The 27244-nt window shown below is 36.6% G+C and overlaps 1 protein-coding gene across 2 annotated transcripts in view; it reads left to right on the top strand.

The window, feature by feature from the left end:
- Positions 1–27244, top strand: part of XIRP2 (xin actin binding repeat containing 2) — a 317604-nt gene that overhangs the window by 263072 nt on the left and 27288 nt on the right. For both annotated transcript variants that reach the window (XM_039250148.1, XM_039250147.1), the window contains exons 3-4: positions 3802–3962; positions 8899–9036. In XM_039250148.1, the coding sequence (XP_039106079.1) occupies positions 3802–3962; positions 8899–9036 (299 nt within the window). The remainder of the gene's footprint in view (positions 1–3801; positions 3963–8898; positions 9037–27244) is intronic.

Genomic DNA, 27244 nt, shown 5'->3' with positions numbered 1-27244 from the left:
TTTTTGCTGGATCTCTGTCTGGCTTGGGAATCAGAGTGATGCTGGCTTCATAAAATGAGTCCGGGAGTTTTCCTTCGACTTCTATTTTTTGGAATAGCTTGAGAAGAATCGGGATTAATTCTGTTTTAAATGTCTGGTAGAATTCCCCAGGGAAACCATCAGGTCCATGGCTCTTATTTGTTGGGAGATTTTTGATCACTGATTCGATTTCTTCACTCGTTATGGGTCTGTTCAGGTTTTCTATTTCTTCCCGTGTGAATTTTGGTAGTGAGTGTGTGTTTAGGAATTTGTCCATTTCTTCTAAGTTGTCCAACGTCTGACTTCTTAAAGCTATTATTTTACTCCAGGGAAACACAGAAGGTGACTAAGCATCCTTCTGTGACTGACTACAGGCATGTGAATAATTGGTCAAGAAAAGAAGAGCATACGATCTTATATTGTACTACTTTGCTTTTTCTTAATGCTTTAAGCATGGACTTTCCATAAAAAGAATTTAGGAGGACATGAGTTCTGTCACTGGGCAAATTTTGTTGGTCGATTGATTTAGTCACTTTGTTTGTAAAAACTGCAGAGGAAAAGTGCATGTTTGGTTCTCGAGAAAACAGATCTGTAGTAACATAATCTCCATTATTGAAGGAAATAGAAAGTGGACCTATCTGTAGTATATTACAAAAAATAACAATGTAAGTATTTTTCCTAAGAACCTCAGACTTCTTATAAAAGACATTCTTATCCTTGGTATGTTACAGTTTTTATGATATATTTTCTTCCAAGGTGCTTACTTATATGTTCTTTCTACTTTATAGAATTTATTCTCTTATAAAAAGAATGAATATTTGGGGGGGGTGGTTAGCAATTATTTTCTCATCAGCGAACAAAAGAAAGCATTTGATGTTTAGGGTGCAATGAGTTCTGTGTCCAGCTATGCCATTAACTCTGGACATGTGGGAGAATTCACTGAACTTCTTCGGATTTTCATACTCATCTGCACAATGAATTACCACTAAGCCCCAGAGACAAGTCAATTTTAGTACAATGATTTTGTGATGTTAATATTTACAATGACTTCTAACAGAAATAGTCATTTGAAAAGTTTGTTTTTTCCTTTCTTTTTTCACAGACCACTTTAGCCTTATGGCATGTTCTTTCACAGTCTGATTTGCATACTTACAGGTATGCAAATTTCCCCCTATTTTTCCATAGGTGTTTTATGACAAGAGCATCTTTATTTGTTCTTTGTCACCTCTCTTTTTAAATGTTCCCTAAACTCATTTTACACTGTTATCCAATTTCAGTTGGAGTCAAGCCTTCTGAAATAGCACAGTATGAGATCAGGGGACCAAGGTCTCTGTCTTCTTCCTCACTTATCCCTAGGAAAGAGGCTGTGTTATCAACCTTAAAAAGTTACATCAGGTGTCATCAGCATTAAGATAGGAGCTGAGAGATACACTGTTTTATAGTACAGTGGGCAGGAAGCATCACCTTGTTTTTCAGGTGAAGAAAATGATAGGAATCGAGTTAGAAGGTTAGGAAACAATATGAACACAGCTTGTTAACTCTAGGTAATTTTTCTACTCCATGACTCCCTGTGCGGGCAAGGTTACAGATAGGAAGGAGAGATGGAGAGATTAAAACGTAGTGTCTTGTCTGTGATCAAAGTCAAAGGCCACAAGGCAATGGAATCCAAATCTCTTAGTAATCAGGCCACTCATTTCCTGACCACTAGTCTTGGGCATTTCCCAGTAGGATGAAAAATGATAAAACTCAAATATTTAAAAAATAAATACCGTCTGTAAATTTTAGCAAAAATAAACTGCTGACTTTCTGTTAAGATAAATAAAAGAACATCTTTATGAACAATATACAAAATTTGTATTTTAATGTGGAAAAACTTTAGGGAGTCATGATCAATAAAATCTGTATAGTAATCATTCACAACAAAGTAATAGCACAGCTGAATATAAACTGAATTCGTCTGTGCAAATAGATAATCCACAGAGAGAAATAAAGATATATTTTCTTTATCATGTAAAAGACTTTCAGTGGCAGGTGAGAATGTCGTCTTCTTATCAGAATCAACTGAAGGAATGTACCTTTGTATTAATGTGAAGTTTTGAATGACAGGTGAATTTCAAATATAACTGACATTTGTTATGAACAAATCAGTGTTATACAGTCATAGTGTTCATATATCACAACTTCGTATTCCTGTATATTTTGTATTTCTTGAAAGCATTTTAAGTAAAATATATTTACAGTTTTAACTGAAATATATGAAAATGTTTACTTGAATAAGAAGTTCTTATGGAAAACCAGATACTCAGGGAGCCAAAACACAAATGGTTTTTAATTTTTTCTGATCACATAGGTTGTTCTCAACTGCTATTGTGTACATAAACCTTAAACAAAAAGAAAATAGAGAAAGCAAACAATTCTATAAGATGGTTCAATGTGGGAGCTTGGGGAGGAGGCAGGAAGAATAGGAAAGAAAAGAAACAACGTGGGTATCTGTCACCTGGGATTGTTTAGGCCTTGATTTACAGTGAGGAAATCAAACCAATCCAAATAAAGTATACCAATGAGCCCTACTCCATGAGCTCCAGAAACTACCAGCCCTAAGGTGAAAGGCAGGGAGAGCATGAATGAGTATTGAATATATATGCATACATGCATACACATATGTATATGATTGGTCCCAGAAGGAAGCCTTGCAATGGTTTTGGAATTAGAGTTCTTTAAAAGTGAATAGTAAACCATCAAGCAAAGTGATAACAGCCAAGAACACTAGATTAAATATGAAGATCTAGTTTTGAGACCAGCTCTGGCACATATAACTAAAAAACCATAGAGAATCACATAACCACAGAGAGCACTTGTCTTCCTCTCACATAAGGAAACGTGTTTCCCTTTGCCAAAAAGAGCTGGTTAGATTAGGTAAGACTATATGGTTTTTAGGACCTTTCTGTTTCTAACAACTGTTATTCTGTGATCATGCAATCAGTCTTTTGCTCTGTTTCTGAGTATGTAATTCCTGTTACCATGTATTTTTGTCAAGTAGATGGCTTAAATGGGGAAATATCAGGCCATCTGAAATGGGTGACTGACAAAGCTTTTTCTAACAGTACTATTATTTTTTTCTCGTGTATTCTCGTCTCTGTGAATAAAGGAAATAAATCCACAGTCTATAATTCTCATGGCAATCACTTATTTTGGCTAGATCCATCTCCCTGAGTGTTAAGGAGTGGGGAGAGAAGCAAAGAGTAGGTTTTAGACATGCTAAAGATTTGGTCCACCCATCACATCTGCCTCTAATTAATTATGTGATCATGGGAAAATTTTTTAACTACTGTGACTCTCCATTTTCTTACCTATAAATTTTAGAAAATAATAGCATCTACCTCATGTGGTTGTTAGAGAACAAGAGAAGCAAGTGAGATAATGCGCTTACTGCGTTTAACCTAAAATTCAACCCACGGTGCCTCAGGAATGTTCATTACTAACATTATGAAGCTCTTAATAAATCACTGTCTTTCATCAGAATAAGCACAGGAGTAGGAGTAGAAACAATATTTTTGTTTGATGTTCTCATAAGCATATGCTCCTGTATAGGCATTTTGTAGCTTTGCTTGAAAGCTCAAAGAAAAGAGGGCAACCGTGGAACATTGCAAATAGAGTGCTGTGAAATGATGCAGTCTGTTTTATGAGGGCAGATATTTTAAATGCCTTTTCTGTTTGTAAGGTGATGCTATTTTCTTTTCAAAGCCTGAAACACATATCTGAGCATGCTACATTTGTTTGCAGTGACTGTTGGCCCTAATAAGCCTGCGAGTGGATTTGCAGAAGACAGTGCTGCACAGAGCGAGGGCGTGTCAGACCTCCAGGAGGTGGTGTCCTTGAAGGAGCGAATGGCGAGGTACCAGGCAGCTGTTTCCAGGGGTGACTGCCGCAGCTTCTCTGCCAATGTAAGCTGCTCCTGGTGGTTCCGCATTAGCCAGTGTGCTTTTTGTCTGCCCTTCACACACTCTCCTTACACTGCAGTGCAAGAATACCACTGGGTGGTGGGATAAAGCAGAGAAAGCACAGACACAGTGTTGATCAAAGTCAAGGATATGAATTGAGGCTTCAGTGCTGCTACTTACTAGCTGTGTGAATTGGGCTACTATCTTAACCCCTCTCTGAGCTTCAGTTTCCTTAACTGAATGGGAATAGCCATCTACCACAGAGGGTCTTAGAGAGAAGTCAAAGAGATAATTTACGTGTAAGCCATAAGGCAGAGTATAAATGTGTTATTATTGCCATCATTATCATTTAACCTATAGCTATTCTCCTCAGGAAGGTTGGGAATTAATTTCAAATTTTAATAATGTGGGTCTGCATGCCGCCCTCCTTGGTCTCATGTATAGTTCATTTAAATTCACTGGCAATATAATTTTTTTTTTTTTGCTTTTCTCATTTCTCTGTATGCACTAAATCCATTAGGAGTAGCTTAATCAACATAGAAATGAGGGAGATTAGCAATGTAGGCACTCTGCTAAACCAATTATGATTATAGGAAACAGCAGGATTCAGTAGGACCACCAATTTTAGAGCCAAAGCATAATAAAGTCATGTTCAAAAGAATTTGTTGGGTTCTATCATCTGTGGCCTTCAATCCACAGGGTTTGATGAGTCATTTTATTAGTAGCAGCTTTATAGCTTAATGGAATATAAGGATGCTCTTTTATAATTATAATCTCCAAATTAGCAAAGTTGTTCATTTAGCCAAAAGAGAAAGAGAGAGAAAGAATAGCCAAGAAGGGTGGCATTCTAAAATAGCTACTCTTAACATTCTTCTTTACAAATTATTTAGAGACAAGGCTGACTGTGCCAAACTCATTAACAATATTGTAATTCTAAATGGCATTTAAGTTTTTACATAGTCATTAAAATCCATTTTAGATGCAGCATGGATTTTGAATGAATGTACAGAAATCACAGAAGTAGCTAGATCTCTTCCAAAATAAATAGTATCGCTCCAGTCAGTGCCTCCTGCCAGTCTTCTTAGATAGCACCCCCTGCTGGATCATTAGGGAATTTTACTACAAATTCATGTTCTAAAGTGGAGAAAAGATACTTGGGAAAACAAAGTGACTTTGAAAGTACCTAGTGAAAGAGGTGTTACTTAGCAAACATTTTTTTTTAATTTAGGAAGATTTTAATCTTTACAGGCACTAGGAGAATATACCATACTGTGCTGAAAAAGAGAATATTTAAATCGTGCACTAAGAAAACTAAATTACCCCACTATTTAATACAAAAGCAAAAAAAATGTAATGTTATTATGAAGGTAGCCTACATTTAAAATAGTTAATAATCTTTCTCTTCTCTGCTTATTTACAGTCAAAACAAACCAAGGGGGAGAGATTTATGGGCCATGATGTATTAGTGACAAAGCCAGGCTAAATTCCTGGTCTCTGGACTCCTGTGCTCTTTTAACTGTATTCAACTGCCTCCTCTCATACAGAAAGCATCTGTGGCCCAGCAAATGCCCTATTATTTGGTTTGGCCCTAAGTAAATATTGGGAGAGGGGAGAGCACATATATTATCTCAGAGAAATCCTGGTAAATATCTAAGGAAAACAAACCTACTACCTTACTGCCTTCTCTGGTCAGATACATCAAATGTGTATTCAGTTAACAAATCATGGAAGAGTGCCTGAGTATCTCAGTTGGTTAAGTATCAGACTCTTGATTTCAGCTCAGGTCATGATCTCAGGGTCACAGGATCAAGGCCCGCATTGGACTCTGCACTGGGCATGGAGCCTGCTTAAGAGTCTCTCTCCCCCCATTTTTCTCTGCCCCTCCTCCTACTCTCTGTCAAAAAAAAAAAAAAAATACGTAAACTGCCTTTAAGAACATTTCTTCTACACAAATAATCTAAGTTAGTTTATGTGCCTAATCTGAAAGCCTCTGATTTGGCCCCAAACTGAATCCATTATATTTCAGTCACATTGAGATCGGTTTCTGATGATCCTAGCCACAGCCAGATGGGATGTAGTTGAACCTAAATAAAAGTCACACCTATGGAAAGGCAGTGGTGTGCAGAAGCACCCTAGAAGAGAAGGGGGAGGTAACACTTGTTAAGCAATGAATTAAAATACCAGATTCTGTGCTGTGCAGTTTTACTTTCCTTATCTTTTTTAGCACTCACAAGAAATATGTGGAAAATCTATTGTTTTCCCAGTTTATCAGAAATACAGCTGAGGTTCACAAACTCTAGTCTAAGGTTTTTAAATGTCAGAACTGGGATTAGAATTATATTTGTCCAATTCCCCAAATTGTATTATGTCTACTGTGTCCCGGAACCCAAGGTCAGTTCTTTGTGAAGAAAATAGATGATTGTATAATGTATTAGCCTAGGTAAGTGTTAGGTAGCTAAATTACCGTATTATTAAAATAACTTCATATTAAGTAGATTCTGTGTTAGGTATTTAAATCAGTTTGTCAATAAAATGGCCTCCTTATTATAGGCATACCCATTAGATTCCAAATCTTATTTCCGAGTCCAAGAATAAGAAACATTGAATAAAGATAAACCTAAAAATGTTTAATACAAAGCAATCTAAGTTATGTGGTCATTTACAATAACGTGGGTTAGTTGAGATGTATAGTAGATGGGGCTAAACAAGGGAAAGTCACGGGTAGGCTCTTCACCTGAGCAAGGAAAGCTCACGCCAGCTGGTGACCGCAGACTGCTCCTTGAGCTCGTCCTCCATCTAACATATGTAAACCTCCATTTACAAGCTGAGCTGAATAAAGAAACCATAGGCCCACCACCGGACTACAGCTCAAAGAACTTCCTCACTTAGGTGGGTGAGCAGCAGCAATAGTGTACAATAGTAGTACCACTGATAAAAAATAACCAACACGTGTAACGTGGTCTGATTCCGAAGGGCAATGCTAAAGGAAAGGAACCGGTTTATCGGTTTTTTAATCCATTTGATAGATGAGAAGCAACATGTTCGGTATCAGAACTGATATTTTTGTGAAAATGCAATTACTAGGAAAGTATTCAGTCATTAGCATAATTACTGAGGCTTATTAGATTAATTTGCACATGATTTGGACAATGTTTATAGTTGCTAGAAAGAGCGGGCTTTTTCTTACCCATAATTGCCTTAATTTCCATAATTTAATACTCATATATTATCTATGTCTGATCAATCAAGGAAGGCCATTTATGTACATTAAATGGCAAGGGGGGAGGTACAAGAAATATTGTGGCCTTAATTCACCTTTTCCCTTCTTTATCTTAAATTTCAAAATAGATGCCATACTTTCTAATGACCTTAACATGTATCAAATGGCAGTAACAGGCCGGGATTTATATTTGAAGTTTGTTGCAGAATTTGATAGAATATACATCTAAAACATATAGCTATACATTCTTATCCCGTCTTCCCAGATAGCAAGTACACATTTTCTTAAATATTGGATAGTTTATGGAACTAGGGAAAGGTTATGAACTTCCTAGAGCAACCACTTAAAGTTGCTATTAATTTAGATAATCTTGAGTATTGATTCATCCTCCAGTATTTTGGAATATGGGAAACCCCAAGATAATAGTTGTATTGTCAGTATCAGTTTGAGAAACTGCATATTGGAGTAGAGGTTCCAGGATCCCAGGCGTCCACAGTCCATGTTATGGAGGCCTTAGCTCACAGTATCCAGTTACTGTCAGGTCTCAAGGCTTCAAGGTTATGTCAGGACTGGGCCAGACCTCAGGAGACCTCCTGTAGTGTGAAGCATTGCTGAATCTCTTCCCAGTTTTAAGCAGACCTCCAAGCTTCCTGGAGGAGGGCTGGTTGGCATGAGGCCTGTTTGCTTGCGACTTATCATCCCATCTGGGTTTGAGTGCCCGCTAGGCTGAGGAGTGTGTTGAATCATCAAAACCAAATCCTTAAGTTACTACACTTCCCACAGGGGCGTGAGATCTGACAAGGTTCCTCAGTGTTTTTCAAGTTGTTCCAAATGATGCCTGTTGAATTAGGCTTTCCGTTCTGCAAAATGCCAGTGATAGCCTAGAATGTTTCTAACGTTAAACCTTCTGATTCTTGCACAACAATGCTAAACGCGGAGTCCTGGGGTATGCCAATCCTGGATGAGCTGTTTTTCTGCCTCTCCTTCGGTACTAGTGATTAAGACAAACAGCAGTCATTAAAACAGATAGGGGTTCAAATTTCAGCTCCTACATACACCGCAGCTATGAGAACTTAACAAGTTGCCTTACTTCCCCAAATACCAATTTCCTCACTTGAAAATGAGGCTAAATGCCCATATCTCACAGGGGCTGGAGATACATTAAATGACAAGATATATGTAAACACATAGAAATCACTCAGCACTAATATTAAGTGGTTGTTATTATTACTGATATTGACATTTTTGAGCAAGAGAGGATTATTTTAGTGTTTTAAATACATTTTGGGATGAGTCAGATGTTTTAAATATTCTTAATAATGTGTTGCCTATGTAGATATTTGGGATTTTAATGACAACCTTACTGTGGGTTAAAATTGAATCCATTATTCTCATTTCTATGAGTCTGTGTATTATTAGAGAAATACATTCTACAGGTTTAATCTCCAGATATCAAAATCTATCTGCGATAAAGAGAATTAACTCAATATTTTGAAGTTCCCTCTGACTTTATATCAAAAAACTGATAAATGAGAAAACAACATGGAGAGATTATTTTTATTAAGGTTTTCTATAAGGGCCTGCTGAAATAATCGTGTATGTTCATATTTTTTAATATACCACCCATCAATAATTGTCAACTATAAAAAAATAATGGCTTGAAAATTCCATCTTGAGCAGATATAAAGCTGAATCTTCCTTTTTCTTAAATTATCTTAGATGATAGAGGAATCTGAAATGTGCACTGTGCCTGGTGGTTTGGCGAGAGTGAAGAAACAATTTGAGAAGGACAAAATTGCTTCTTCTTGTAACACCTTGTCTCAGTACCAATACCAGCACCAGAACAGATCTGAGCAGGTAATATTCCTACAGGTAATGGATAAATCACGTAGGGTTGAAGTCCTCTCCTTTCAGGGCCAAAGTAGAAAGCCCCCTCTTCGCCGGCACGTTTATTTTCATTATTCATTAACAAATATTGTAATTTTAAAATACTTTAGAAAATCATCTTTAAAGCATACCACTGTATGGATTTACTTACTTGGACCATTTTGTCATATTTCTAGGGAAACAAGCTGGAATATTTTTCTTCTCAGCTTCTAATGTTTCAAGCATAAATGAAAATTAAATAGCCTGGGTTAGTCAACAGGTAAATAGAAATGTTGAGAGCAACGTTTATATTGAGCCTCTGCTTCTTGGTTATAATTCATGATAAACTATCTGCTGGTTGTTTGCACAGATTAAATTTGAAGCATTATTTAGCTGATTATTGTGGTGAAATTTCTGTTTTTTTAAATCATCAAGAATTGAGTAGTAGAACCCAGATGTTATATAAAACTGCATAATGCAACTTCTACATTTTATCTGATATAAAATTTTTTTTCCCATTTCATTCCTCCATTATCATATATCACCGAATATTGTCACGGGTTATGATGATTTTTGAATGTGAGAATCCCAGTAATAAAACCCATTAGACTTAGCTCAGCACTTTGAAAAATAGTTAATTGCACTGTAAACAGCTGTATTTAGGTCCACATTTTCCATGAGGAAGAGGGTAACTGGGGTACTTAAAAAATTTTATAGTGGAAGATAAAAGGTTGTCTTTTGTTTGTTTGTTTTAAGAAAAATCCTTAGGATATTTGGAGTTACCTAAGTTTTCAAAATGAAGGCACTTGTGTGTGTATTGTATGTGTGGGAAGGAGAGTAGAAGAGGTAGGGGAAATATATCAATAGAATCATTAAAAATCTGATATGTGAAATAGTATTTGTTTTCTTTTTCTAGCTTTGTCTGAAAAGTAAAAAATGTGCTATCTAAATAGCTCAATAAATTTATGGTATGATTTATTTTAACTTTGCCTAACAGAAACAAAATGTAAATAAGAAATTAAGATTGGATATACTTGTGGTCTAATATATAGGTATTGCAACATAGGAGTCTTTAAGTGAGTCAATTGTGTGTTTACTTGAAACTGATCCACTATACAACATGTAGTTATCATTAATAACTTAAGGAACAAATTCCATATAGAAATGTATTATGTACACATCTTTTGTTTTCCAGGGAAATATTGTGATCCAGTGTAAGGGCTATGGCACTTACAGATCTTAGTTTAGAGGCTGCCCGACCAGCTGAGTGACACAGACCTGGGGCCACCTTCATGGCACCTGACCCTGGGTAATCACTCAGGGCCCAGGTCTCAGAAGTCCCCTGCACTTAGCTTAATGCTCTGCTGTCATCATCTTGAAATTCTTAATAATTTTTGAACAAGGGACCCAATTCTGGCATTCTCATTTTGCATCCGGTCTGGCAAATTATGTCGTCAGTACTATGCAGATGAAATTCATCACCCCTCAACTCTCAGTTTCTAATCAATTAAGATGGGACTACTGATGAGTGATTTGCCCATCTCATGAGGTTACTGTGGACATCTCATATGACAAAGAGTAGCTTCCGTGAAAGTATTTCATTATCCATGAAACTTGAAATCAGATAGGACCCCTTAATATTGCAGGAGACGTAAAGCCTAACCCAAAATGGCTTAAACCAAAAGGAACTTCGTAGATTCACAAAAATACAGTCTTGTGAGAGGGAGATTTGGTGTCAGCTCCAGTAGTGTAGTACAGCAGTTGGCTTGCACCAACTCTCTGGTTATTAAGTTTTTAGGAATGGTGCAAACCTGATGATGTCATGTAAATAGCTTGAAATCAGCCATAGTGAGAATATTTGTACTGGAGAAATTGGCAAATGCAACAAATTAGGGATAGTCATCCATTCTCTCTTCCTTCTTTTTTTCTCTTTCTTTTTTCCTGAGAACCCATTGTTAACTATGTATTTCCTTACCATTAATGTAAAGGCCAAACATGTGTCCATAGCATAGTATAAGAGAACAGAAACCGGAGCCAGATCATTTGGGTCCAAATCCCTATTATTCCTTCATCTATTAGTTGGGTGACATTAGGCAAGTTCCTTAATTATAATGTCAAGATTGTAAATGTACCCACCTGATTAAATGAATTATATTTGTAAAGTGTTTAAGACTATGCCTGGCCCAGTGTAAGCACTACACAGTGTCTGTTTAAAAAAAAACAAACAGTAAGTATCACCTTGATCATATTTCTCTCTTTCCTTCTCTTTCTTTCTTTCTTTCTTTCTTTCTTTCTTTCTTTCTTTCTTTCTTTCTTTCTTTCTTTCTTTCCTTTCTTTCTTTCCTTTCTTTCCTTTCTTTCCTTTCTTTCCTTTCTTTCCTTTCCTCACTTCCTCTGAGTTAGCCTCATTGTCATTCAGGTTTCCCTCAGATAGTAGTAAAAAAAGATGCAGAGAAAAAGGGAGATGCTTTTCCTAGAAGTTTCAGGAATAAGGCTTACTGCATCTAATTGGCTCTAAATGAACACTCATGCTTTTCCTAGAACTAATTGCCACAGCCAGGGGATGGTGATTGGCTGAAGCCTCTGTACCTGTTTACCTAAATGGAAGTTCTCAGCATTCAGTTATCAAGGGAGAATACATGGATACTGGGTAAAAGCAAAACCAAACAGAAGCAACATATAAATGTTTTATGGATATATAGACACACACACACACACACACACACACACACGCACACACACACATCTGCTATACGCTCCTGCAAATGTAATCTATTATTATAAACTATAGTCCTGGCTCTAGTACATGAAATATTAATGCATGCAAGTGTAATAAAAAACATGCACTAGAAGGCTGAATATCTGCAGGACTCTGGGCCTATCGTGACCTGCCTGAACTTCACTTTCATTATCTACTTTTAGACCTGCTAATTATCCCCAATAATTCCATGAGGAATGGCTAAACCTAGGTCATAATGCTATGTAATATAAATAACATAAAGGAAACATGTTAGAATAAATGAGTAAATCTCTTTTATTGAAATGTATGCAAGTTTGTGGGAAGATGAAAAAAAAGTCATCTGTACCTCAGAAAATGAAATAATTTATAATCCTTATTAGAAATTGGAGATATATGTTAATTTTGGTTAGAGAGAGGAAAATGTAGAAAAAGCATGTCTTAGAGGTGCCTGGGTGGCTCAGTCCATAAAGTCTCTGACTTTGGCTCAAGTCATGATCTTGAGGTTCATGAGTTTGAGCCTCGTGTTGGGCTTTGTGCTGACAGCTTAGAGCCTGGAGCTTGTTTCAGATTCTGTGTCTTCCCCCACCCGTCTCTCCCTCTCTCTGTCCCTCCCCAACTTGTACTCTCTCTCTTTATCTCAAAAATAAATAAACATTAAAAAAGTTTTTAAAAAAAGAAGAAAAACCAGGTCTTAGATATTCTCTTGAACGTTTAAAGCTATCAAATGCATTCTAAAACTTGCTTCTCTTATCAGCAGGGATGGAGGACATTTACAGGTAGAGGCAGATTGTTAATTCTGTTTTACCTAAGCTGTTGTCCACCCAGATGGTGTTTTCAGCCTTTGCTTGTTGAAAACACTTGAGATTTATCTTTCTGCTAAATCTGCCCCTGGCCAAAAAAATATTTTGTTAATATGTAAAAATTAATATTAATTTGAAAATTAAGTTTAATTAGAGTTAAAAGAAAGAACATTTGTTTTGGATTTCTGACAGTATTTAATGTCACAATTAGTAATCTTATAAGGTATAATAATTAAGTTCAATCTGCCTCTTTCCTTTCTAATGTACTGAAGTCAGATATTTCAGGGTAATTAGTTATTTGGTAACCATTTGTCTGAGAAATCAGCAAAGGGGCTAAACAAGTTTAGAAAATTAAAGAGCCTCTCAGTGATCCCTTCTGTCTCCTGATCAGACTATTTTATCAGATCACCCTTTATTCAAAAAGGGTTTTGAGGGTGCCTGAGTGGCTCAGTCAGTTGAGCATAGGACTTTGGCTTAGGTCAGGATTTCACAGTTCATGGGTTCGAGCCCCGCGTTGGGCTGTGTGCTGACCGCCCAGAGCCTGGAGCCTGCTTCAGATTCTGTGTCTCCCTCTCTCTTTGCCTGCCTCTCTCTCTCTCTCTGTAAAAAGTAAATAAACATTTTAAAAATTTTAAATGGGGTTTTGAAATAGAAATAAAGGAGGTATGAAATATAGGAACATTCATTTTTGCCAGACATTTAAAATTTGAGATAATGTCGTAGTTATATACGCTAGACTTGTCATGCTTTATGGTTCCACCTGATTAAGTTAGCAGCATCACTGCTAGCCTGTGGAGTATCCTTATGTAAATTAGAAAAAGGGGCCACTCTGGACAATCAGATCCCCTGGGTGAGTGAAGAAAGGGAAGAGGGTTCAGCTTTTTAAAAGAATATGTTGGGGAAACTTTATTTAATCCATTCCCATATTCTTAAAAGGGTACCTTGAAATATGCTGGAGAAAGTAAAGAATAAATGTGTTACTGATGTGAAACTGCCATCATCTCTTTTCTGAGTTCATTTTCACTTGCCCATTCTGTGGTTTCTGTCTTTTCAGGACTTTCTTTTTTCTTCTCTTTTTCCTTTTTTAACAGCTTTATTGACATATAATTTGCATACCATAAAATTCACCTATTTCGAGTGTACCATGGCTATATAGTATATTTACAAAGCTGTGGGCTATCACTACAGGTTAATTTTACAACATTCCCATCCACCCCCAAAATAAACCTTGGACCTATTAGTAATCGAAGACATCCCTTTTTGTGACCTATTTTCACACTCAGGGTTTGACCTTCATCTTCTCATATGAATTTGTTGTTTGTTTTCTTTCCACAGTACTTATGCAGTACTGAGTCACTGTGTGGTTGTTAATTTTAAACTCCTGGAAACCTTTACTTTTCTGGGGTTGCTTGGTTTGGTTTTGTTTTCTAAGTGGCTTAAGCAGGAAAGAGCAGATGGCGCTCCAAAAATTTTGGAAGTAATCAGTGCAATCCAGTGCTTAGGTAATTGCTTTTATGTGAAAATGGCTACATTAAATCCATGTCAAGAGCGTGCAGTATTCCTGACCTTTGCTCCCTGAAGCCAAGTCTCATGTGGACAAGAGGAAACTGCAAGACAGTGTGTGTCTTTCTACATGTATATGTTGTTTCAAACACCCTAACAGAACAATAGCAGTTAGTAAAATTATGTGGATTTGGAACAATCCCTAGACAATTTTAGGTTGACAGAAAACATTTTTGACAGCTTGTGACAGATATAATCTGACATCTGTGTGTTTTAGACTCTTTAAAGGTGACCCATAATTATTTTCTAGCAGACTAAACATATTTTTTATCAGCAAAATGTCCACATTGCAAAGCATTTCTCATACAAGTGCTTTAACCTGCCTTTAGCTTTCTGCCATGGAATAATTTTTCAAGGTCATAGATTTCTATCAACTGTGACAACCTAACCTAGATCTCTATCAACACATAAGGTTGTGATCAAAAGCATGTCTTATATTATCTTTTAATTGGGTATACCGTTTTTTAAATGACTATCACAACTTAAAGTAACCTCACTTCAACTGAGGAAGCTTGAGTAATGTGTCAGCCTGATAGCCCACCTTACAGTGCTCAGAGTTAACAGTCTGACCTCTTCTATATAATGAAAATGAACTAACAGGTGTGTTGTAAGAACAAAATAAGATGGTCCTTGTAAAATTCTTCCTAAAAGGTCTGGCATATATGAATTGTTCAATAAACATCAGCTATTATCATCAGCAGTATTGCCACTGAAGCCCCGAAAGCATAATCAAGTGGTAATTATTCTCAAAGGAGAATACGATTCGTAAACATTTTATGTACATGTAAAGAGACAAAGGAGAATGACATTGTTCTATGCCTCCCACCTCATACGCCTCAGTTTCTTTTTTCCCCCAGTTATTTGGCCCTTGGAGACAGAATCATTTCCCAGGAGCTCATTACGTAATTAAAGATTAGTTTAAAATTAATATCCCACTGAATGCTTTGGGCATATGTTGCTCTGGAATAGTCAGTAACTTTAGTACATAGTTAAAAAAATTTAATAGTGGGTCTCCCTTTGAGGAGAAAGTGCTTAACCCTGACTCTAGGAAACCACAAGAGGAGGGGATGTCTGGGAGAGCCAAGGAGAGGAATGTGTGTAGAGCGTACGTTCCACAGCCATCTGCAGCCCAGGTTGCCATTATGAATAAAGCTTGTGTTTCAAATGGGAGCAAATGAAGAACATAGCATTTGCTTTTGAAGATTGCTTTATTCATAGTACTCTGACACGATGTACTGAGAGAAAATATAATTAATATATGAATTGAATCAAGAAAGACAGAAAAAAGACTATCCTGCTAGAATAAATGAGGAAAGGAGAAAGAGTGGGGGCCGTGTTGAGTTTTTCTGTTTCCACGAGGGCTGTGATTTCTCGGCTTGTTCTAGCAAATGTGTGGAAGGGAGAGGAAAATATTGGGAAGGGGTGGAGCCTACTTTGTGACATTTTCTGGCATATGTGTTTGAAACAATGAAAGTAAAAGACATTCCTCCAGTTGTCTGAATGAAGTATTAGCAAGTAGTTTTTTTCAAGATACAGTGCTAAGATCTACAAATACTAAGAAATAAGGGCCCCTATTTGCCAGAAAACTGTTTCTTTCCCTTTGACACCAGCCAGGGAATCATCCTGACCTTTCTCCAAATAGGCCAACCAACACATATAAATTTCCCACAGGCCATTCAGACTCTCTTCTACAACTCTTTCTCAGGGCCTAGTGCTGAGTGAGCTTTGATAATGAAAAGAACACAATGAGATTAATTTTTGAATGCTGACTCAGAATCAGAAGACCAAGTGTTTGCTAAATAAAGCAAACAATAGAATAATGGTCTCAACCAAGTGAGGTCTGTAACCCACTAGCAGCCAGACCTGCACAAACTGGTTTATGCAGAATCCAGTTCACTGGAGTTATTGATTAGCCAAAACATCCCAGTTCTACCATATACCAAACCAGCTTTGCTCTATACTGATTACTCAGTTTCCTTTTCAATTCAGCAAGAAGCGGAAATTTAATCTCTGATCCAACTGTGGGTTTGGAGATACATAATTCATTAACTGATTTTTTTTTACCTCTACTTTTGCATTCAAAGCTCTCTGTTATGCTCATGACTGCCCATTTTATTACTGCTTTTTGTACCTGTGCCCTGGCCACTGCTCCCTCACCACCTTGCCACTGGTGACCTTCCCATTAACTCAACCTCCATCCACATCTCTTCTCTTCCTATCCATGTCTTGGGGGAATCCCATACTTCTGTCCACAGAAATCAAATAAAAAAAGAATTATATTTTGTAAAAAAAAAATTCCTTGCTCAAGTTGCCAAGTAAATTAACTGCAGTGAGTACTCCTTGCACCAACTCTAATGAAAACAAAAGCAAAAACACAAACTAAACTCCAGAAGAATTTGTATTTCTCAGGATGAAAGAATGAAAGGCTTTTCCTACAGGCCCCAAGAAACCCTGCTTCCATAAGGCCTGCATGAGCCTGGCTTGTCTAGAAGTGCATCCCATACTCCTTATGAAGCCCTTACTACGTGCTTCTACCCCTGGCCTCCCTGTTTGGAGGTACAGGAATGTAGTGGTGATGAGTTTCAATGAGTCCTCTGTCTACTGGTTTCTATGTCGCCCAGTACCTGAAGCAGGAGGTCTTTTCAGAGCCCTTGACTCCTTTCCTCTGCTGTCCCCAAATGAAGTTGATGGCAATTGCTAACTGTGCTGAGGCGTGACCATAAAGTCTTAGTCATGATCCCTTTGCAACTTCCAATTTCAGCCTCTTTTATGCAGAATCTGTTGGTATATGAGCTAGCGCAGAGAGGGATTCGGCTCTCCCTCCCCTGTGGAGCATTGCAGGGCACAGCAGTGCATCATTATAAGGGGAAGCTCATTCTAATCCCACACCGTGAAGACATCGGCAAAGTGTTTGCCTGGGTCCTTTGTGGAAACTGTCTTCTCGGTGAAATAGTGCATCTGTCCACTGCGTGCATTCACCATGGGCTCCTTTACTACACTGTTAATAACTAAATGCCTGGTGACTTGAGGGATTTAGGAACTTTATAATATGGAGGGTGCCCTGGCACTACCTCTCAAGCTGTCAGAGCCTCAGTGGTGAGTAAAAAAACCCATAAGTAAGAATGAGTTGCAAGCACAGATTCAAATCCTTGCAAAAAATCCTGACTTGGTTGCTTTTTCTTCTACGATTCATCTTACTCGTTCTCCAAAATAGAATTTGTAGGAGCAGTGTTCACCCCAATTATTGGAGTACCATTTCCACCGTTCCTCTTCTTCTTAGTGGTTCTGTGGGTTTTCTGTTCTTATAAAACCCATTTTCAGTTTCATTTGCAGAAGACAAGCGCACTTACAAAACACCCTTCACTGCTTTCAAGTAAGATGAATTGGGATTGCTTTAGGGGAAAGGAGTGGTATCGTTCTCATCTCAGGGTCCAGAGTTGTTGAGGGAGTGTCACCTGGACCCTTGCCCACGGCCCAGAGTTTCCTGTTCCCTGTGATCCCCAAAAGTATCTGATGTTGATGAATGTCAAACACAGACATGTTGACAGCAATTTTACGTTGTCTTGTATGGGACGTGGTAGACAGGGAGGGAAGACTGGAAGAGAGAATGTAGTTATGTGGCCCCTCCTTCAATTTGAATTCATATTAGTTTAAAAATAGAAATGTATTCTTTGTATCATTACACTTAAAAGAATTCTCAAATATAGAAACGATATATTATACTCATTAAATTTGCTTTATTTTTAAATTGTTAGAATGGCAAGCTACAGAATTTTAAGCTCATAGTTTGCTGTTTTTTGAGGAGCAAAGAAAATTATAACAAAAGAAATTTTTAACATTAAAGAACCATTAGGCTTGTAGAACTTAGTAGAAGCTACAAAATGTTTTTTCCACTTACTTTTAGGAAAATGGGTGCTTTCTGTAAGCACGTGGCATAAGGTATTATTAGCCCTTCCTACTTCTTCTGGGTCTAATATTTCTCAAAATAAATCTATCCTTATGAATCTTTCAAAATGATTAGATTGAGTCAAGCTTATCTATTCTTTTGCTTGTTCATTTATTAGTTTAAATAATTACAAATTATCATACTCCCCATCCAAAAAAAAAAAAAAACCTGGGAAAATACAAGCCTGAGAAAAGGAAGGGACATTAAAACATTCTGTTCTCAGCACCATGCTCTTACAGAAGTACTATCTGGGATACTGCTTGGGGACTTTATTTTTTCCAGCTTCTAGGCAGATTTCACGATCACAGCACAGGGAGTAAGATTACATCTTCTTCTAACAGCTTTTTTTTGTATTTAGTCTCTATCCCCCTCTCTCCACAGTCATCTACCATGGTAAGGAACAAGTTATTATCAATCATCTCTTTAGGAATCAGCTGAGGCTACTTCATTTCTGACCCAATCGGGAGGACAGGGTGCATTATATAAGAGCCACCAGATAGACACCAACAGGGGGAGCCAAGCGCTCAGTCTGTCTTCTTTACCCTGAGGGAAATACCAGGAGTGCTAAAGGCATCATCCTGCTAAGGCTTTTGAAATTCATTCCTTGTCTTCAGAGATCAAATTACAAACATTGAATACTAAAATTCATCATATCACACGGTGTTCAGAAATATTTGGAGGAGATTTGGAGGAACTTTGATGAAGTCAGTATTTAGACTGGGGTTCAGTTTGTGAGAATTTATCATAAATATTTTGTGCTATTATTCTAAAAATAACAACAGTCCCCCCAAATTATATTGTTTTTCTTTTGGTTTTTGGGTGTTTTTTTTTTTGAAGATCAAATTCAGGAATTTTCCCTTTTTTCCCCTCAACTCCTTTTCCTCCAATGTCCTTATTTTTCTGGGCCTTTTTCATTACTACAAAGGGAATTATGATATTGACAAGGTATAGCATCTAGGTACAGAAAGTAGACAAAAGTAGCAATAACCTGTGGGGAGGAGGAAGTGTAAAAAAGCTATCCATGAGCTATAGACACATACAAAACTACTTTTTCTATCTCAGAACCAAATGTAAGTATGTTGATTTGTTCCGATAAAAAGAGTAGAGAGACAGACAGTATCATTTCCCACAAAATGCGGGTTCAATCATTTAATAATCATGGCTTTGTGTCTGGCACTTACACTCAGTATAATCTCTTATAATCCTGAGATGCGTGGTCAAATATGTATCTTTCAGTATTTCATAGACCACTGTACTTGAAATGTTTTAAAGACCTGTCAGTCCTTTTTTTAATCAATGACTGAGTCTCCTCTGCTCTGATCCATCCTTATAGAACAAACCTGATCTGCAGTTCTGAGCCTCCAGCAAGTGGGTAGGTTTTCTGTCCCTTACAGTGCACTGGTATTGATAAGCTTAACTGGGAGGAAATCTATTACAGATCAAAAAGTATGTCCTTAAATTTCATTTCATCTGATTTTTTTCTATAAATCTATAGGAGTTAAATGGCTCAGTTTTTATTAGTTGTTGGTATTTTTTATGTAAAATGCAACTAAGTAAACACTTTAAGCAAATAGTCTTTGGTCCTTTGTAGTAAGAACCTCTTTTCGATTTTGAAACCCCTCAAACTTCTGGCATTGATTTTTGTATTTGTTGAGTCTTTGTACTTGAGGACCAGTACTATACTGATAGAAAAGATGTTTCACTGAATCACCAACCCTAAAAGAAAGAAAAATGTTTAGTTACCTTCTATAATAGTGAAAAGGAAGAGGAGCGCCTGGGTGGCTTAGTCGGTTAAGCGTCCGACTTTCGCTTAGGTCATGATCTCGCGGTTTGTGGGTTCGAGTCCCGTGTTGGGCTCTGTGCTGACTGCCAGCTCAGAGCTTGGAGCCTTTTTCAAAGTCTGTCACTCCCTCTCTCTCTGACCCTCTCCCCATGTTGCTAGTAGATACTTTTACCAGTGAAATTGCAAAGAGTCATCCTTTTGTTTTCCCCCATTTTTCCTTATTTTGAAGAAACCCAAATAATCAGAATAATTCATTTGTAACCATAATTAATAATTACCTGACTTTGGGTTGCCTGGGTAGCTCAATCAGTTGAGTGTCTGACTCGATTTTGGCTCAGATGATGATCTCATGGTCTTGAGAGCGAGCCCCATGTCAGATGGAGCCTGCTTAGGATTCTCTGTTTCTTTCCCTCTCTCTCTGCCCCTCCCCCACTTTTGCTCTCTCTCTCACTCTCTCTCAAAATTAATAAGCCTTTAAAAAATAATAACTACACTACTCTGCACAGAAATGCAAACAGAAATTCTTGCATCAGAGTCAAATCTGTTTTATTATGCTTCTTTTATTTGGAATTAATATAAAAATTTGAAATGTCATTACTCCCAATAAACAAGACTGATGGCCACAGAGACTCAGAGGGACAATAAAAGAAGGAGACAGGTTTATATACCATGAACTCCTTATGACCTCTTAGAAGGCAAATTGTACTGCCTCAAAGTCATCCTACATGTACTTGTAATGTCACACGGAATATACATTGCCAAGAAATAGGCCCAGATCAATTCCATTATAAGACATAAATAGTGTTTTCTATGTTATCTGTTGTCAAAAGTAAATACCTTTACTTGTGTTTTTAACTGGTTTCCATTTAGTTAAGAAGACCTCAGTGTTCATAAATAACACTTTTTTAGGAGGGATAATGGGCACTTTTCATTCTTTTTGACATCCGACACTCCTTCTATACTTGGCAATTCCTCTACCCAATGAGGCAGAAGCGGCCTTCACTAAAGAAGCTGTAAATACCATCCACTGATTCTCCTAGACTTGCTGGTATCTAGGACCCATGAACTACACTGCGCCAGTCAGACACCCCAACTGAGATTTTGCATAAAGAAATAATGAAATGACATGAGACGCAAGGACTATGTTGGAATTAATTTTAATTATAGCTGGTGGCAGGAGATTAGCTACATCCAATTTCAAGAAATAACTATTCTAGAAGCAACATCCATTATGTAGTATTGATAGCTTTGGCAATGAATGTGTCTGGTGTTCAGTGTCAGCAGCATGGTGCATTCACCAGACAGTTCTCCAGCATTACTCAGCTCTGTTACCGGCTATAAAGCTTCCAGGTCTTATTTTCAGATATCCTGGAAATCCCATGAATTCTACTCCCCACCTCTGCCATCCAATGTCTCTTCACCAAATTACCTTTCCTCTTTACATCAGTCAGACTCTGATGGTTGAAACTAGGAGTTGTGATGGGATAAAAAGGTATGTAATACACAAATCTTAACATTTCTTATTGTCTAAATAAGAGTCATACAACAGGACTTTTAGGAAAGAGTTAAGTGTAGGAAGAAATGAGTAATTCCAGATGAAATCACTATGAACTGACTGTTCACTAGGTATCAGTTCATGAAAGATGAACCATAGAAAAACTGAATAGGTGATCACAAAGGCAGTCTCTGGCCATGCCTCTGTAGAGTATTTCCATGCCCTAGCAGCCAGAATGATTTGGAAGAGTCATAATATGCACAGGCAACTTTTGCTCATCTCTCTTTGAATAAACCACCCAAATTTACTATATCTCTGTGGAAAAAAATGTAAGTATTAGAACTTATTTCTTCTTTAGTGGCTGGGCTTTGTTCTATAATGAAAAATTCATGGTGAAGTTCAATGGTAAAATTCATAAACAAAGCCATAGACCACCTACTTTCATCTCATACTTTATTTTGCCTTGTTTACTGTGTAAATAGCTGACACAAAGTAAGTGTGTAATAAATATCTGTTGCGTAAAGATAGCAAACACTAATATAGCACTTATGAGCCAGGTGTTCACTTATATTAACCTACTTCCTCCTCACAATAACCTTCTGAGACAGGCACTGTTATTATTCCCATATTAGTTCTTTGTATTTGGGGGCAGTTGGGAGAAGACAAGAAGTGGACACACTGAAGGTCTAACTAACTTGCCCAAAGAAAGTGGGCAAACGTGGTCCTAATTCAAGAAGAATGACTCTGGAGTCTGTGCTGGTTTATATAAATTATATATATATAAAATTTCAGCTGATAGTCATTAAGCACCCACCATATGTCAGGCACAAAAATTCAATGATGAGTTTATTATTTTGCCCTCAAGGAGCACACTATATCAGAGAAATAGACATATAACAAAAATTAATGTGCAATTATTCTATGATAGGAAATAAAAATGAGGTTTGCCAGGATACAAGGAGGTGGCAGATGATACTCTGAATGAAAGATGGTCAAGGAGGACATTTGAGAACAGAGTATGCTCCAGCTGAGATTTGAAATAATTTTTTCATGAATATAGCGTTTCATTCTAGGCAAAAGGAAGATCTTATACAAAAGGTAAAAAAAGAGTATGATGTATTTGTGAATTCAGTGAGGCATAATTGAGGGATGAAGTTGGAGATGCAGGCAAAGCCCAGATAATAGAGAAATTCTAAGTTATGATTAAGAACTGTCACTTTATTCTAAGGCAATCAGGAGCCATTGAAGAAACTTAAACAGGAGAGTAAGATGGATAGATATGCACTCATGAAAGATGTTTCTGGCTATAGAAGACTGAAATATAAAAGGGGGTCAAGTTTAGATGGAAGAAGAAAAGTTAAGAGACTACTGAAATAGATTAAATACACAGGACTTAAATGGGTCAGAAGTTTAGGGTAAAGAGGGCATTGACTCAAGAGATAATTAAACATAGAATTGGCAGGACTTATAAATCTGTTGGATCTTGTTGAGGGAGGGGTGGTAGTGAAGAAGTAAAATTCTTCTTTTTCTTTATTTTGGTTTGCATTAATTAACAGATACATGTAACCTCTGATTTCTTTTTCTCTAGAATATTTTCATTCTTTTTGCAAGTTTTTTATTTGTGATTTCACTGTTCCTTGAGACTCTAAGTTTTAGCCTCTCTTATTATACTTTTATGTTTATTTATATCCTAGTGCCTCTTTGGCTTTAAGATGCTTTATGTCTACGTTGAAATGAAATATTGTATGTGTATATATATATATATATATATATTTAACATACACCTACATAAAACTTTGAGAGGGCATCCTTTATAGCAAATTGAATGTTTATATGTATCCTGCTTTTTTAGATTGTCAAATAAATATAGTTATTTATATAACTAATATGTTTGATGGCCCAGTTGAGAGTGTATCTTTTATATGTCCTTTTTATGAATCTTCAGCATTTTTGGACACACGGATATGGCTCTATAAATAATATTTTTGGAAAGAAGAGGAAGTCAGAGTCCTGGCAGTTAAAGCTGGCACTGCTTATTCAGAAACCTCTTTTTGAAGTCAAATATTTCTACTTTTAAGTATTTCTTTTATTAAAAAGTTAAGTTCTGCTCCTTGTATCTAAATAAGACCAAAGCATAATTATTTTCAGTGAAAACAAAGTTGAAATTAATTGAATTATAATACTTCTCTCAGAGATTTGTGTAAGAAAACTACATAATTCATGCACCCGCATATATTACAAATCTCGCCTCAAGAGAATTTCAAGCTGAGACTTTTTATTCTAATATATGAATATGTTTTTATATATTGCACAAATACATAGATAGATGTATAGAAAGATGATTGATAGACATTTAAGTACATTGAGATATAATTATAGACACTTTTATTAAAACAATATGACAATGCCTAGCACAATATGATGGAGAAGGTTAGTACTCAAGGGCTGTTGGTTGAATAAATGCACAGGGCAAGCTATATAAGATCAAGCATGCTGAGGGATGCAATGATTTCAAAGGAAAAAGTCACTACCTTACCTTAAAAGAAATTTTTAAAAATATTTTGCATCATCAGTCTCTTTGGATCTAACAATCCAACTAACACATGCTCATAGCTTTACTATTGAGCCAAATGAAATTGGAAGACTTGGAATTGCCTCAATTCTTCATTCTCCTTGATACCTTTCCCAATTTGTATAAATTAAAAATTAGGATAAAGTATTGTCTTTCATTGATCAGAAATATCTCAACTTGATTTCTTCATGCCATAGTAACTCTGCTTAATGTATTCTGTTCCTAGATGATGCTTGACAATACTTCAATTTAATCAACTCAGTGAATACTAATTCACTAAAAATAAATAAGTAAATACAAACCAGTCTGTTTAGCACCGTGAAGATCATTTTATAAAAAGGCTATCTGAGAATACATTTTTCTGTTTTGAAAGGTTCTTTCCCTTTGTGTATATGTGTTGCCTTTGTGCATTCTTTGTTTTCTTGGTATAGGCTTCTTCTCCTAAGATGCCAAATACTCCTTATAGCATCACAGCACTGCCGTGTTCATCCATAAGTGTTCTGATCACTTGCAATGTTATCAAGGGGCCTCTTTCTGAGAACACTTTGTAAAGTGACTGACATGTTATTGTTACACACATCAGCTTCAGTAATTCCACCAACCAGTTATGAAGTGTTCAGTATCAAAGATTATCATCTAAATCAGAGGACTATGTGGAAAAAATTTAGAGTCTCAAATTTTTAAACTAGATTTAAAATTATAATATTTTCACTGTCTTGGAAAAAATGTGACTATTCACCTATGCACTTAACTCCTTGATATTTCAGGGCAAGGAGGGAGGGATCATCTACTACTTGCCAGATGCTAAACATTGAGATTTGGGGATACAGGAGTTCAATTAAAGGAGAGGTTCATATTATCAAATAATGGATGTGAAATATGATAGGTAGATAATAAATATATCTACTGATAGGATGGAAATACAACAAGAAAAGAAGTAGGAATATGTAACTCTCTATAGAAGGTTTCAAACAGAAAATAACTTTTGAGCCATGATTTCAAAACTATATAGTAAATGTGGAAACGCCTTAACCTGAAGCTCAGATCCTAGGGAAATCAAATTATATATTATAAATTTTTATATATATAAAAAACTCATGGCCAAGTAAACACATTTGAATTTGAATATATCCAAATCTAGACAAACAAAATTTATCAACTAGAAATTGTTATGCTCATCACTTAAAAGGAAGAACTGATTATTCTTTTTTTTTAATGTTTTATATATTTCTGAGAGAAAGAGACAGTGTGAGCAGGGGAAGGGTCAGAGAGAGGGAGACACAGAATCTGAAACAGGCTCCAGGTTCTGAGCTGTCAGCACAGAGTCCGACACGGGGCTCAAGCCCACGAACGGTGACATCATGACCTGAGCTGAAGTTAGACACCCAACCCACTGAGCCACCCAGGTGCCCCTGATTATTCTTTTAAACCTTGAATCCATTGACGTTTTTGCTAACATACATAGCACATTTTTGGTATTATGTCTGTTTAACAAAGGCACAAATACCATTAAAACATCATAACTATTTCTAGATTTATTAAAAATGAGATTAGTGATGGGTAAAATAGCTGAATTACTGGCATTTAGCATGAACTTTTTTTTTCCACTATAGTGAGGCACTATTAGGCACTATACTATGCACTAATTTCTGCCAAACTTTCATCACATTTTGTTCTACTGGGGATACTTCTTTTTTTTTTTTTTTTTTTTTTTTCAAATATTTTTTTTTCAAATTAGTTTCCACATAACACTCAGTGCTTTTCTACTGGGGATACTTCTAAGAGTCACAGTAATAATGAGTCACCATAAACAAAATTGGTCCTATTCTTTCTTTACTCATTATGCTAGGATGAGTTTGATTTTTAAAATAGTTTTAATGTTTATTTATTTTTGAGAGCCAGAGAACAAGCAGGGGAGGAGCAGAGAGAGAGGGAGACACAGAATCTGAAGCAGACTCCAGGCTCTGAGCTGTCAGCATAGAGCCTTACACCGGGTTCGAGTCCATAAAATGATATCATGACCTGAGCCAAAGTCGGACACTTAACTGCCTGAGCCACCCAGGTGCCCTGAGTTTGAATTTGTATTGGTAGAACTGTACAGTTTTTTTCCTATAATGATAATAACTATGGTAAATTGGGTAGGCAGAATGTGAAGTCTTTCCTGTGCTGGAGAAATCTCCTTAGAAGAAGTATGTATATGAAAGGTAGATTTGCATAAGGTACTTGTCTAATATGTGAGCTGACATCAGATTGGTATGAGCTACGCAAACATCATATTATTTTGCGATTGTGCCACATTCTCTTCTTTAGATTCCAATATTAGAAGACATGTATCATCCCTCGTTCTATAAATGGATAGATGAGATGAAAAAAAAATTAAGTGTAATTTAGTGACGTACCCAGTATTATGACATACCCAGCAGAGGAGGGAGTTAGTACAAAGTCCCCATTCCTGACTCCTGGTTAATTCACCTGTGAACAAAACCTCACTTTTGTTTCTTGCAGCCTGAGCTATATTTGAATTTAATATTCAGGAACCAATTTTATTAATTGTCTTGTTTGAATTTATGTTTGGTGCTCTTGCCAGAATTCTGTATTACATTTTTATTTCTGTAATTTGATTTCTCCTGAGCATCATAGTGACCCATCCTTTCACCTAACCCTGTACTTTGTAGACACAGCAATTGAGAAGAATAGAAGGTAGATTTAAAATCCAAACTAAACTAGTTGCAAAATATGAAACATGGTAATGATAAAAATAAAATCTTGGCATATTTTAAGATAGACTGTATATAAATTACAGCAACCTGGGGGCAGTAAAATTGATGCATGGACAGTAACATACCAACCTAATGTAGCAATTACAGTTCTATTTAGTAATAGCACATAAGTAGAAACTTCCAGCTCTAAGCTAAATCTATGTACCCTTGTACTCTTTATGTTGTGTCATCTCCTATAGGAAAACATACTTAGATATGATAAGCATGGACTGTTTTTACTCAGGTAGATACACGTTAAGTATAAAGTGCCCAGAAAATGGTAACTTTCAAAATATGTCAAAAATACATTTACTGTTTTTTACTTCCAGTGTTTGCATTTGTCTTAACATACAGATTCAAATCACTAACTCTATTCATTCAACCTGATGTTTAGCAGCAAGTATAAGAAACTAAAATTTATATAAGTTCCAGGCAGGTTTGTGGTTTTTTTTTTTAATATTAACTTGTTGTTACATATTACTGAATAATGGGAACAATGACCAACTGAAAAGTACATGTCCCAGCTAAAAAGGTTGACCAT

The sequence above is a fragment of the Hyaena hyaena genome, unplaced genomic scaffold (assembly GCF_003009895.1).
Source record: "Hyaena hyaena isolate Hyena2069 unplaced genomic scaffold, ASM300989v1 scaffold_363, whole genome shotgun sequence".
NCBI lineage: Eukaryota > Metazoa > Chordata > Mammalia > Carnivora > Hyaenidae > Hyaena > Hyaena hyaena.
This window is presented reverse-complemented; position numbering and strand designations above follow the sequence as displayed.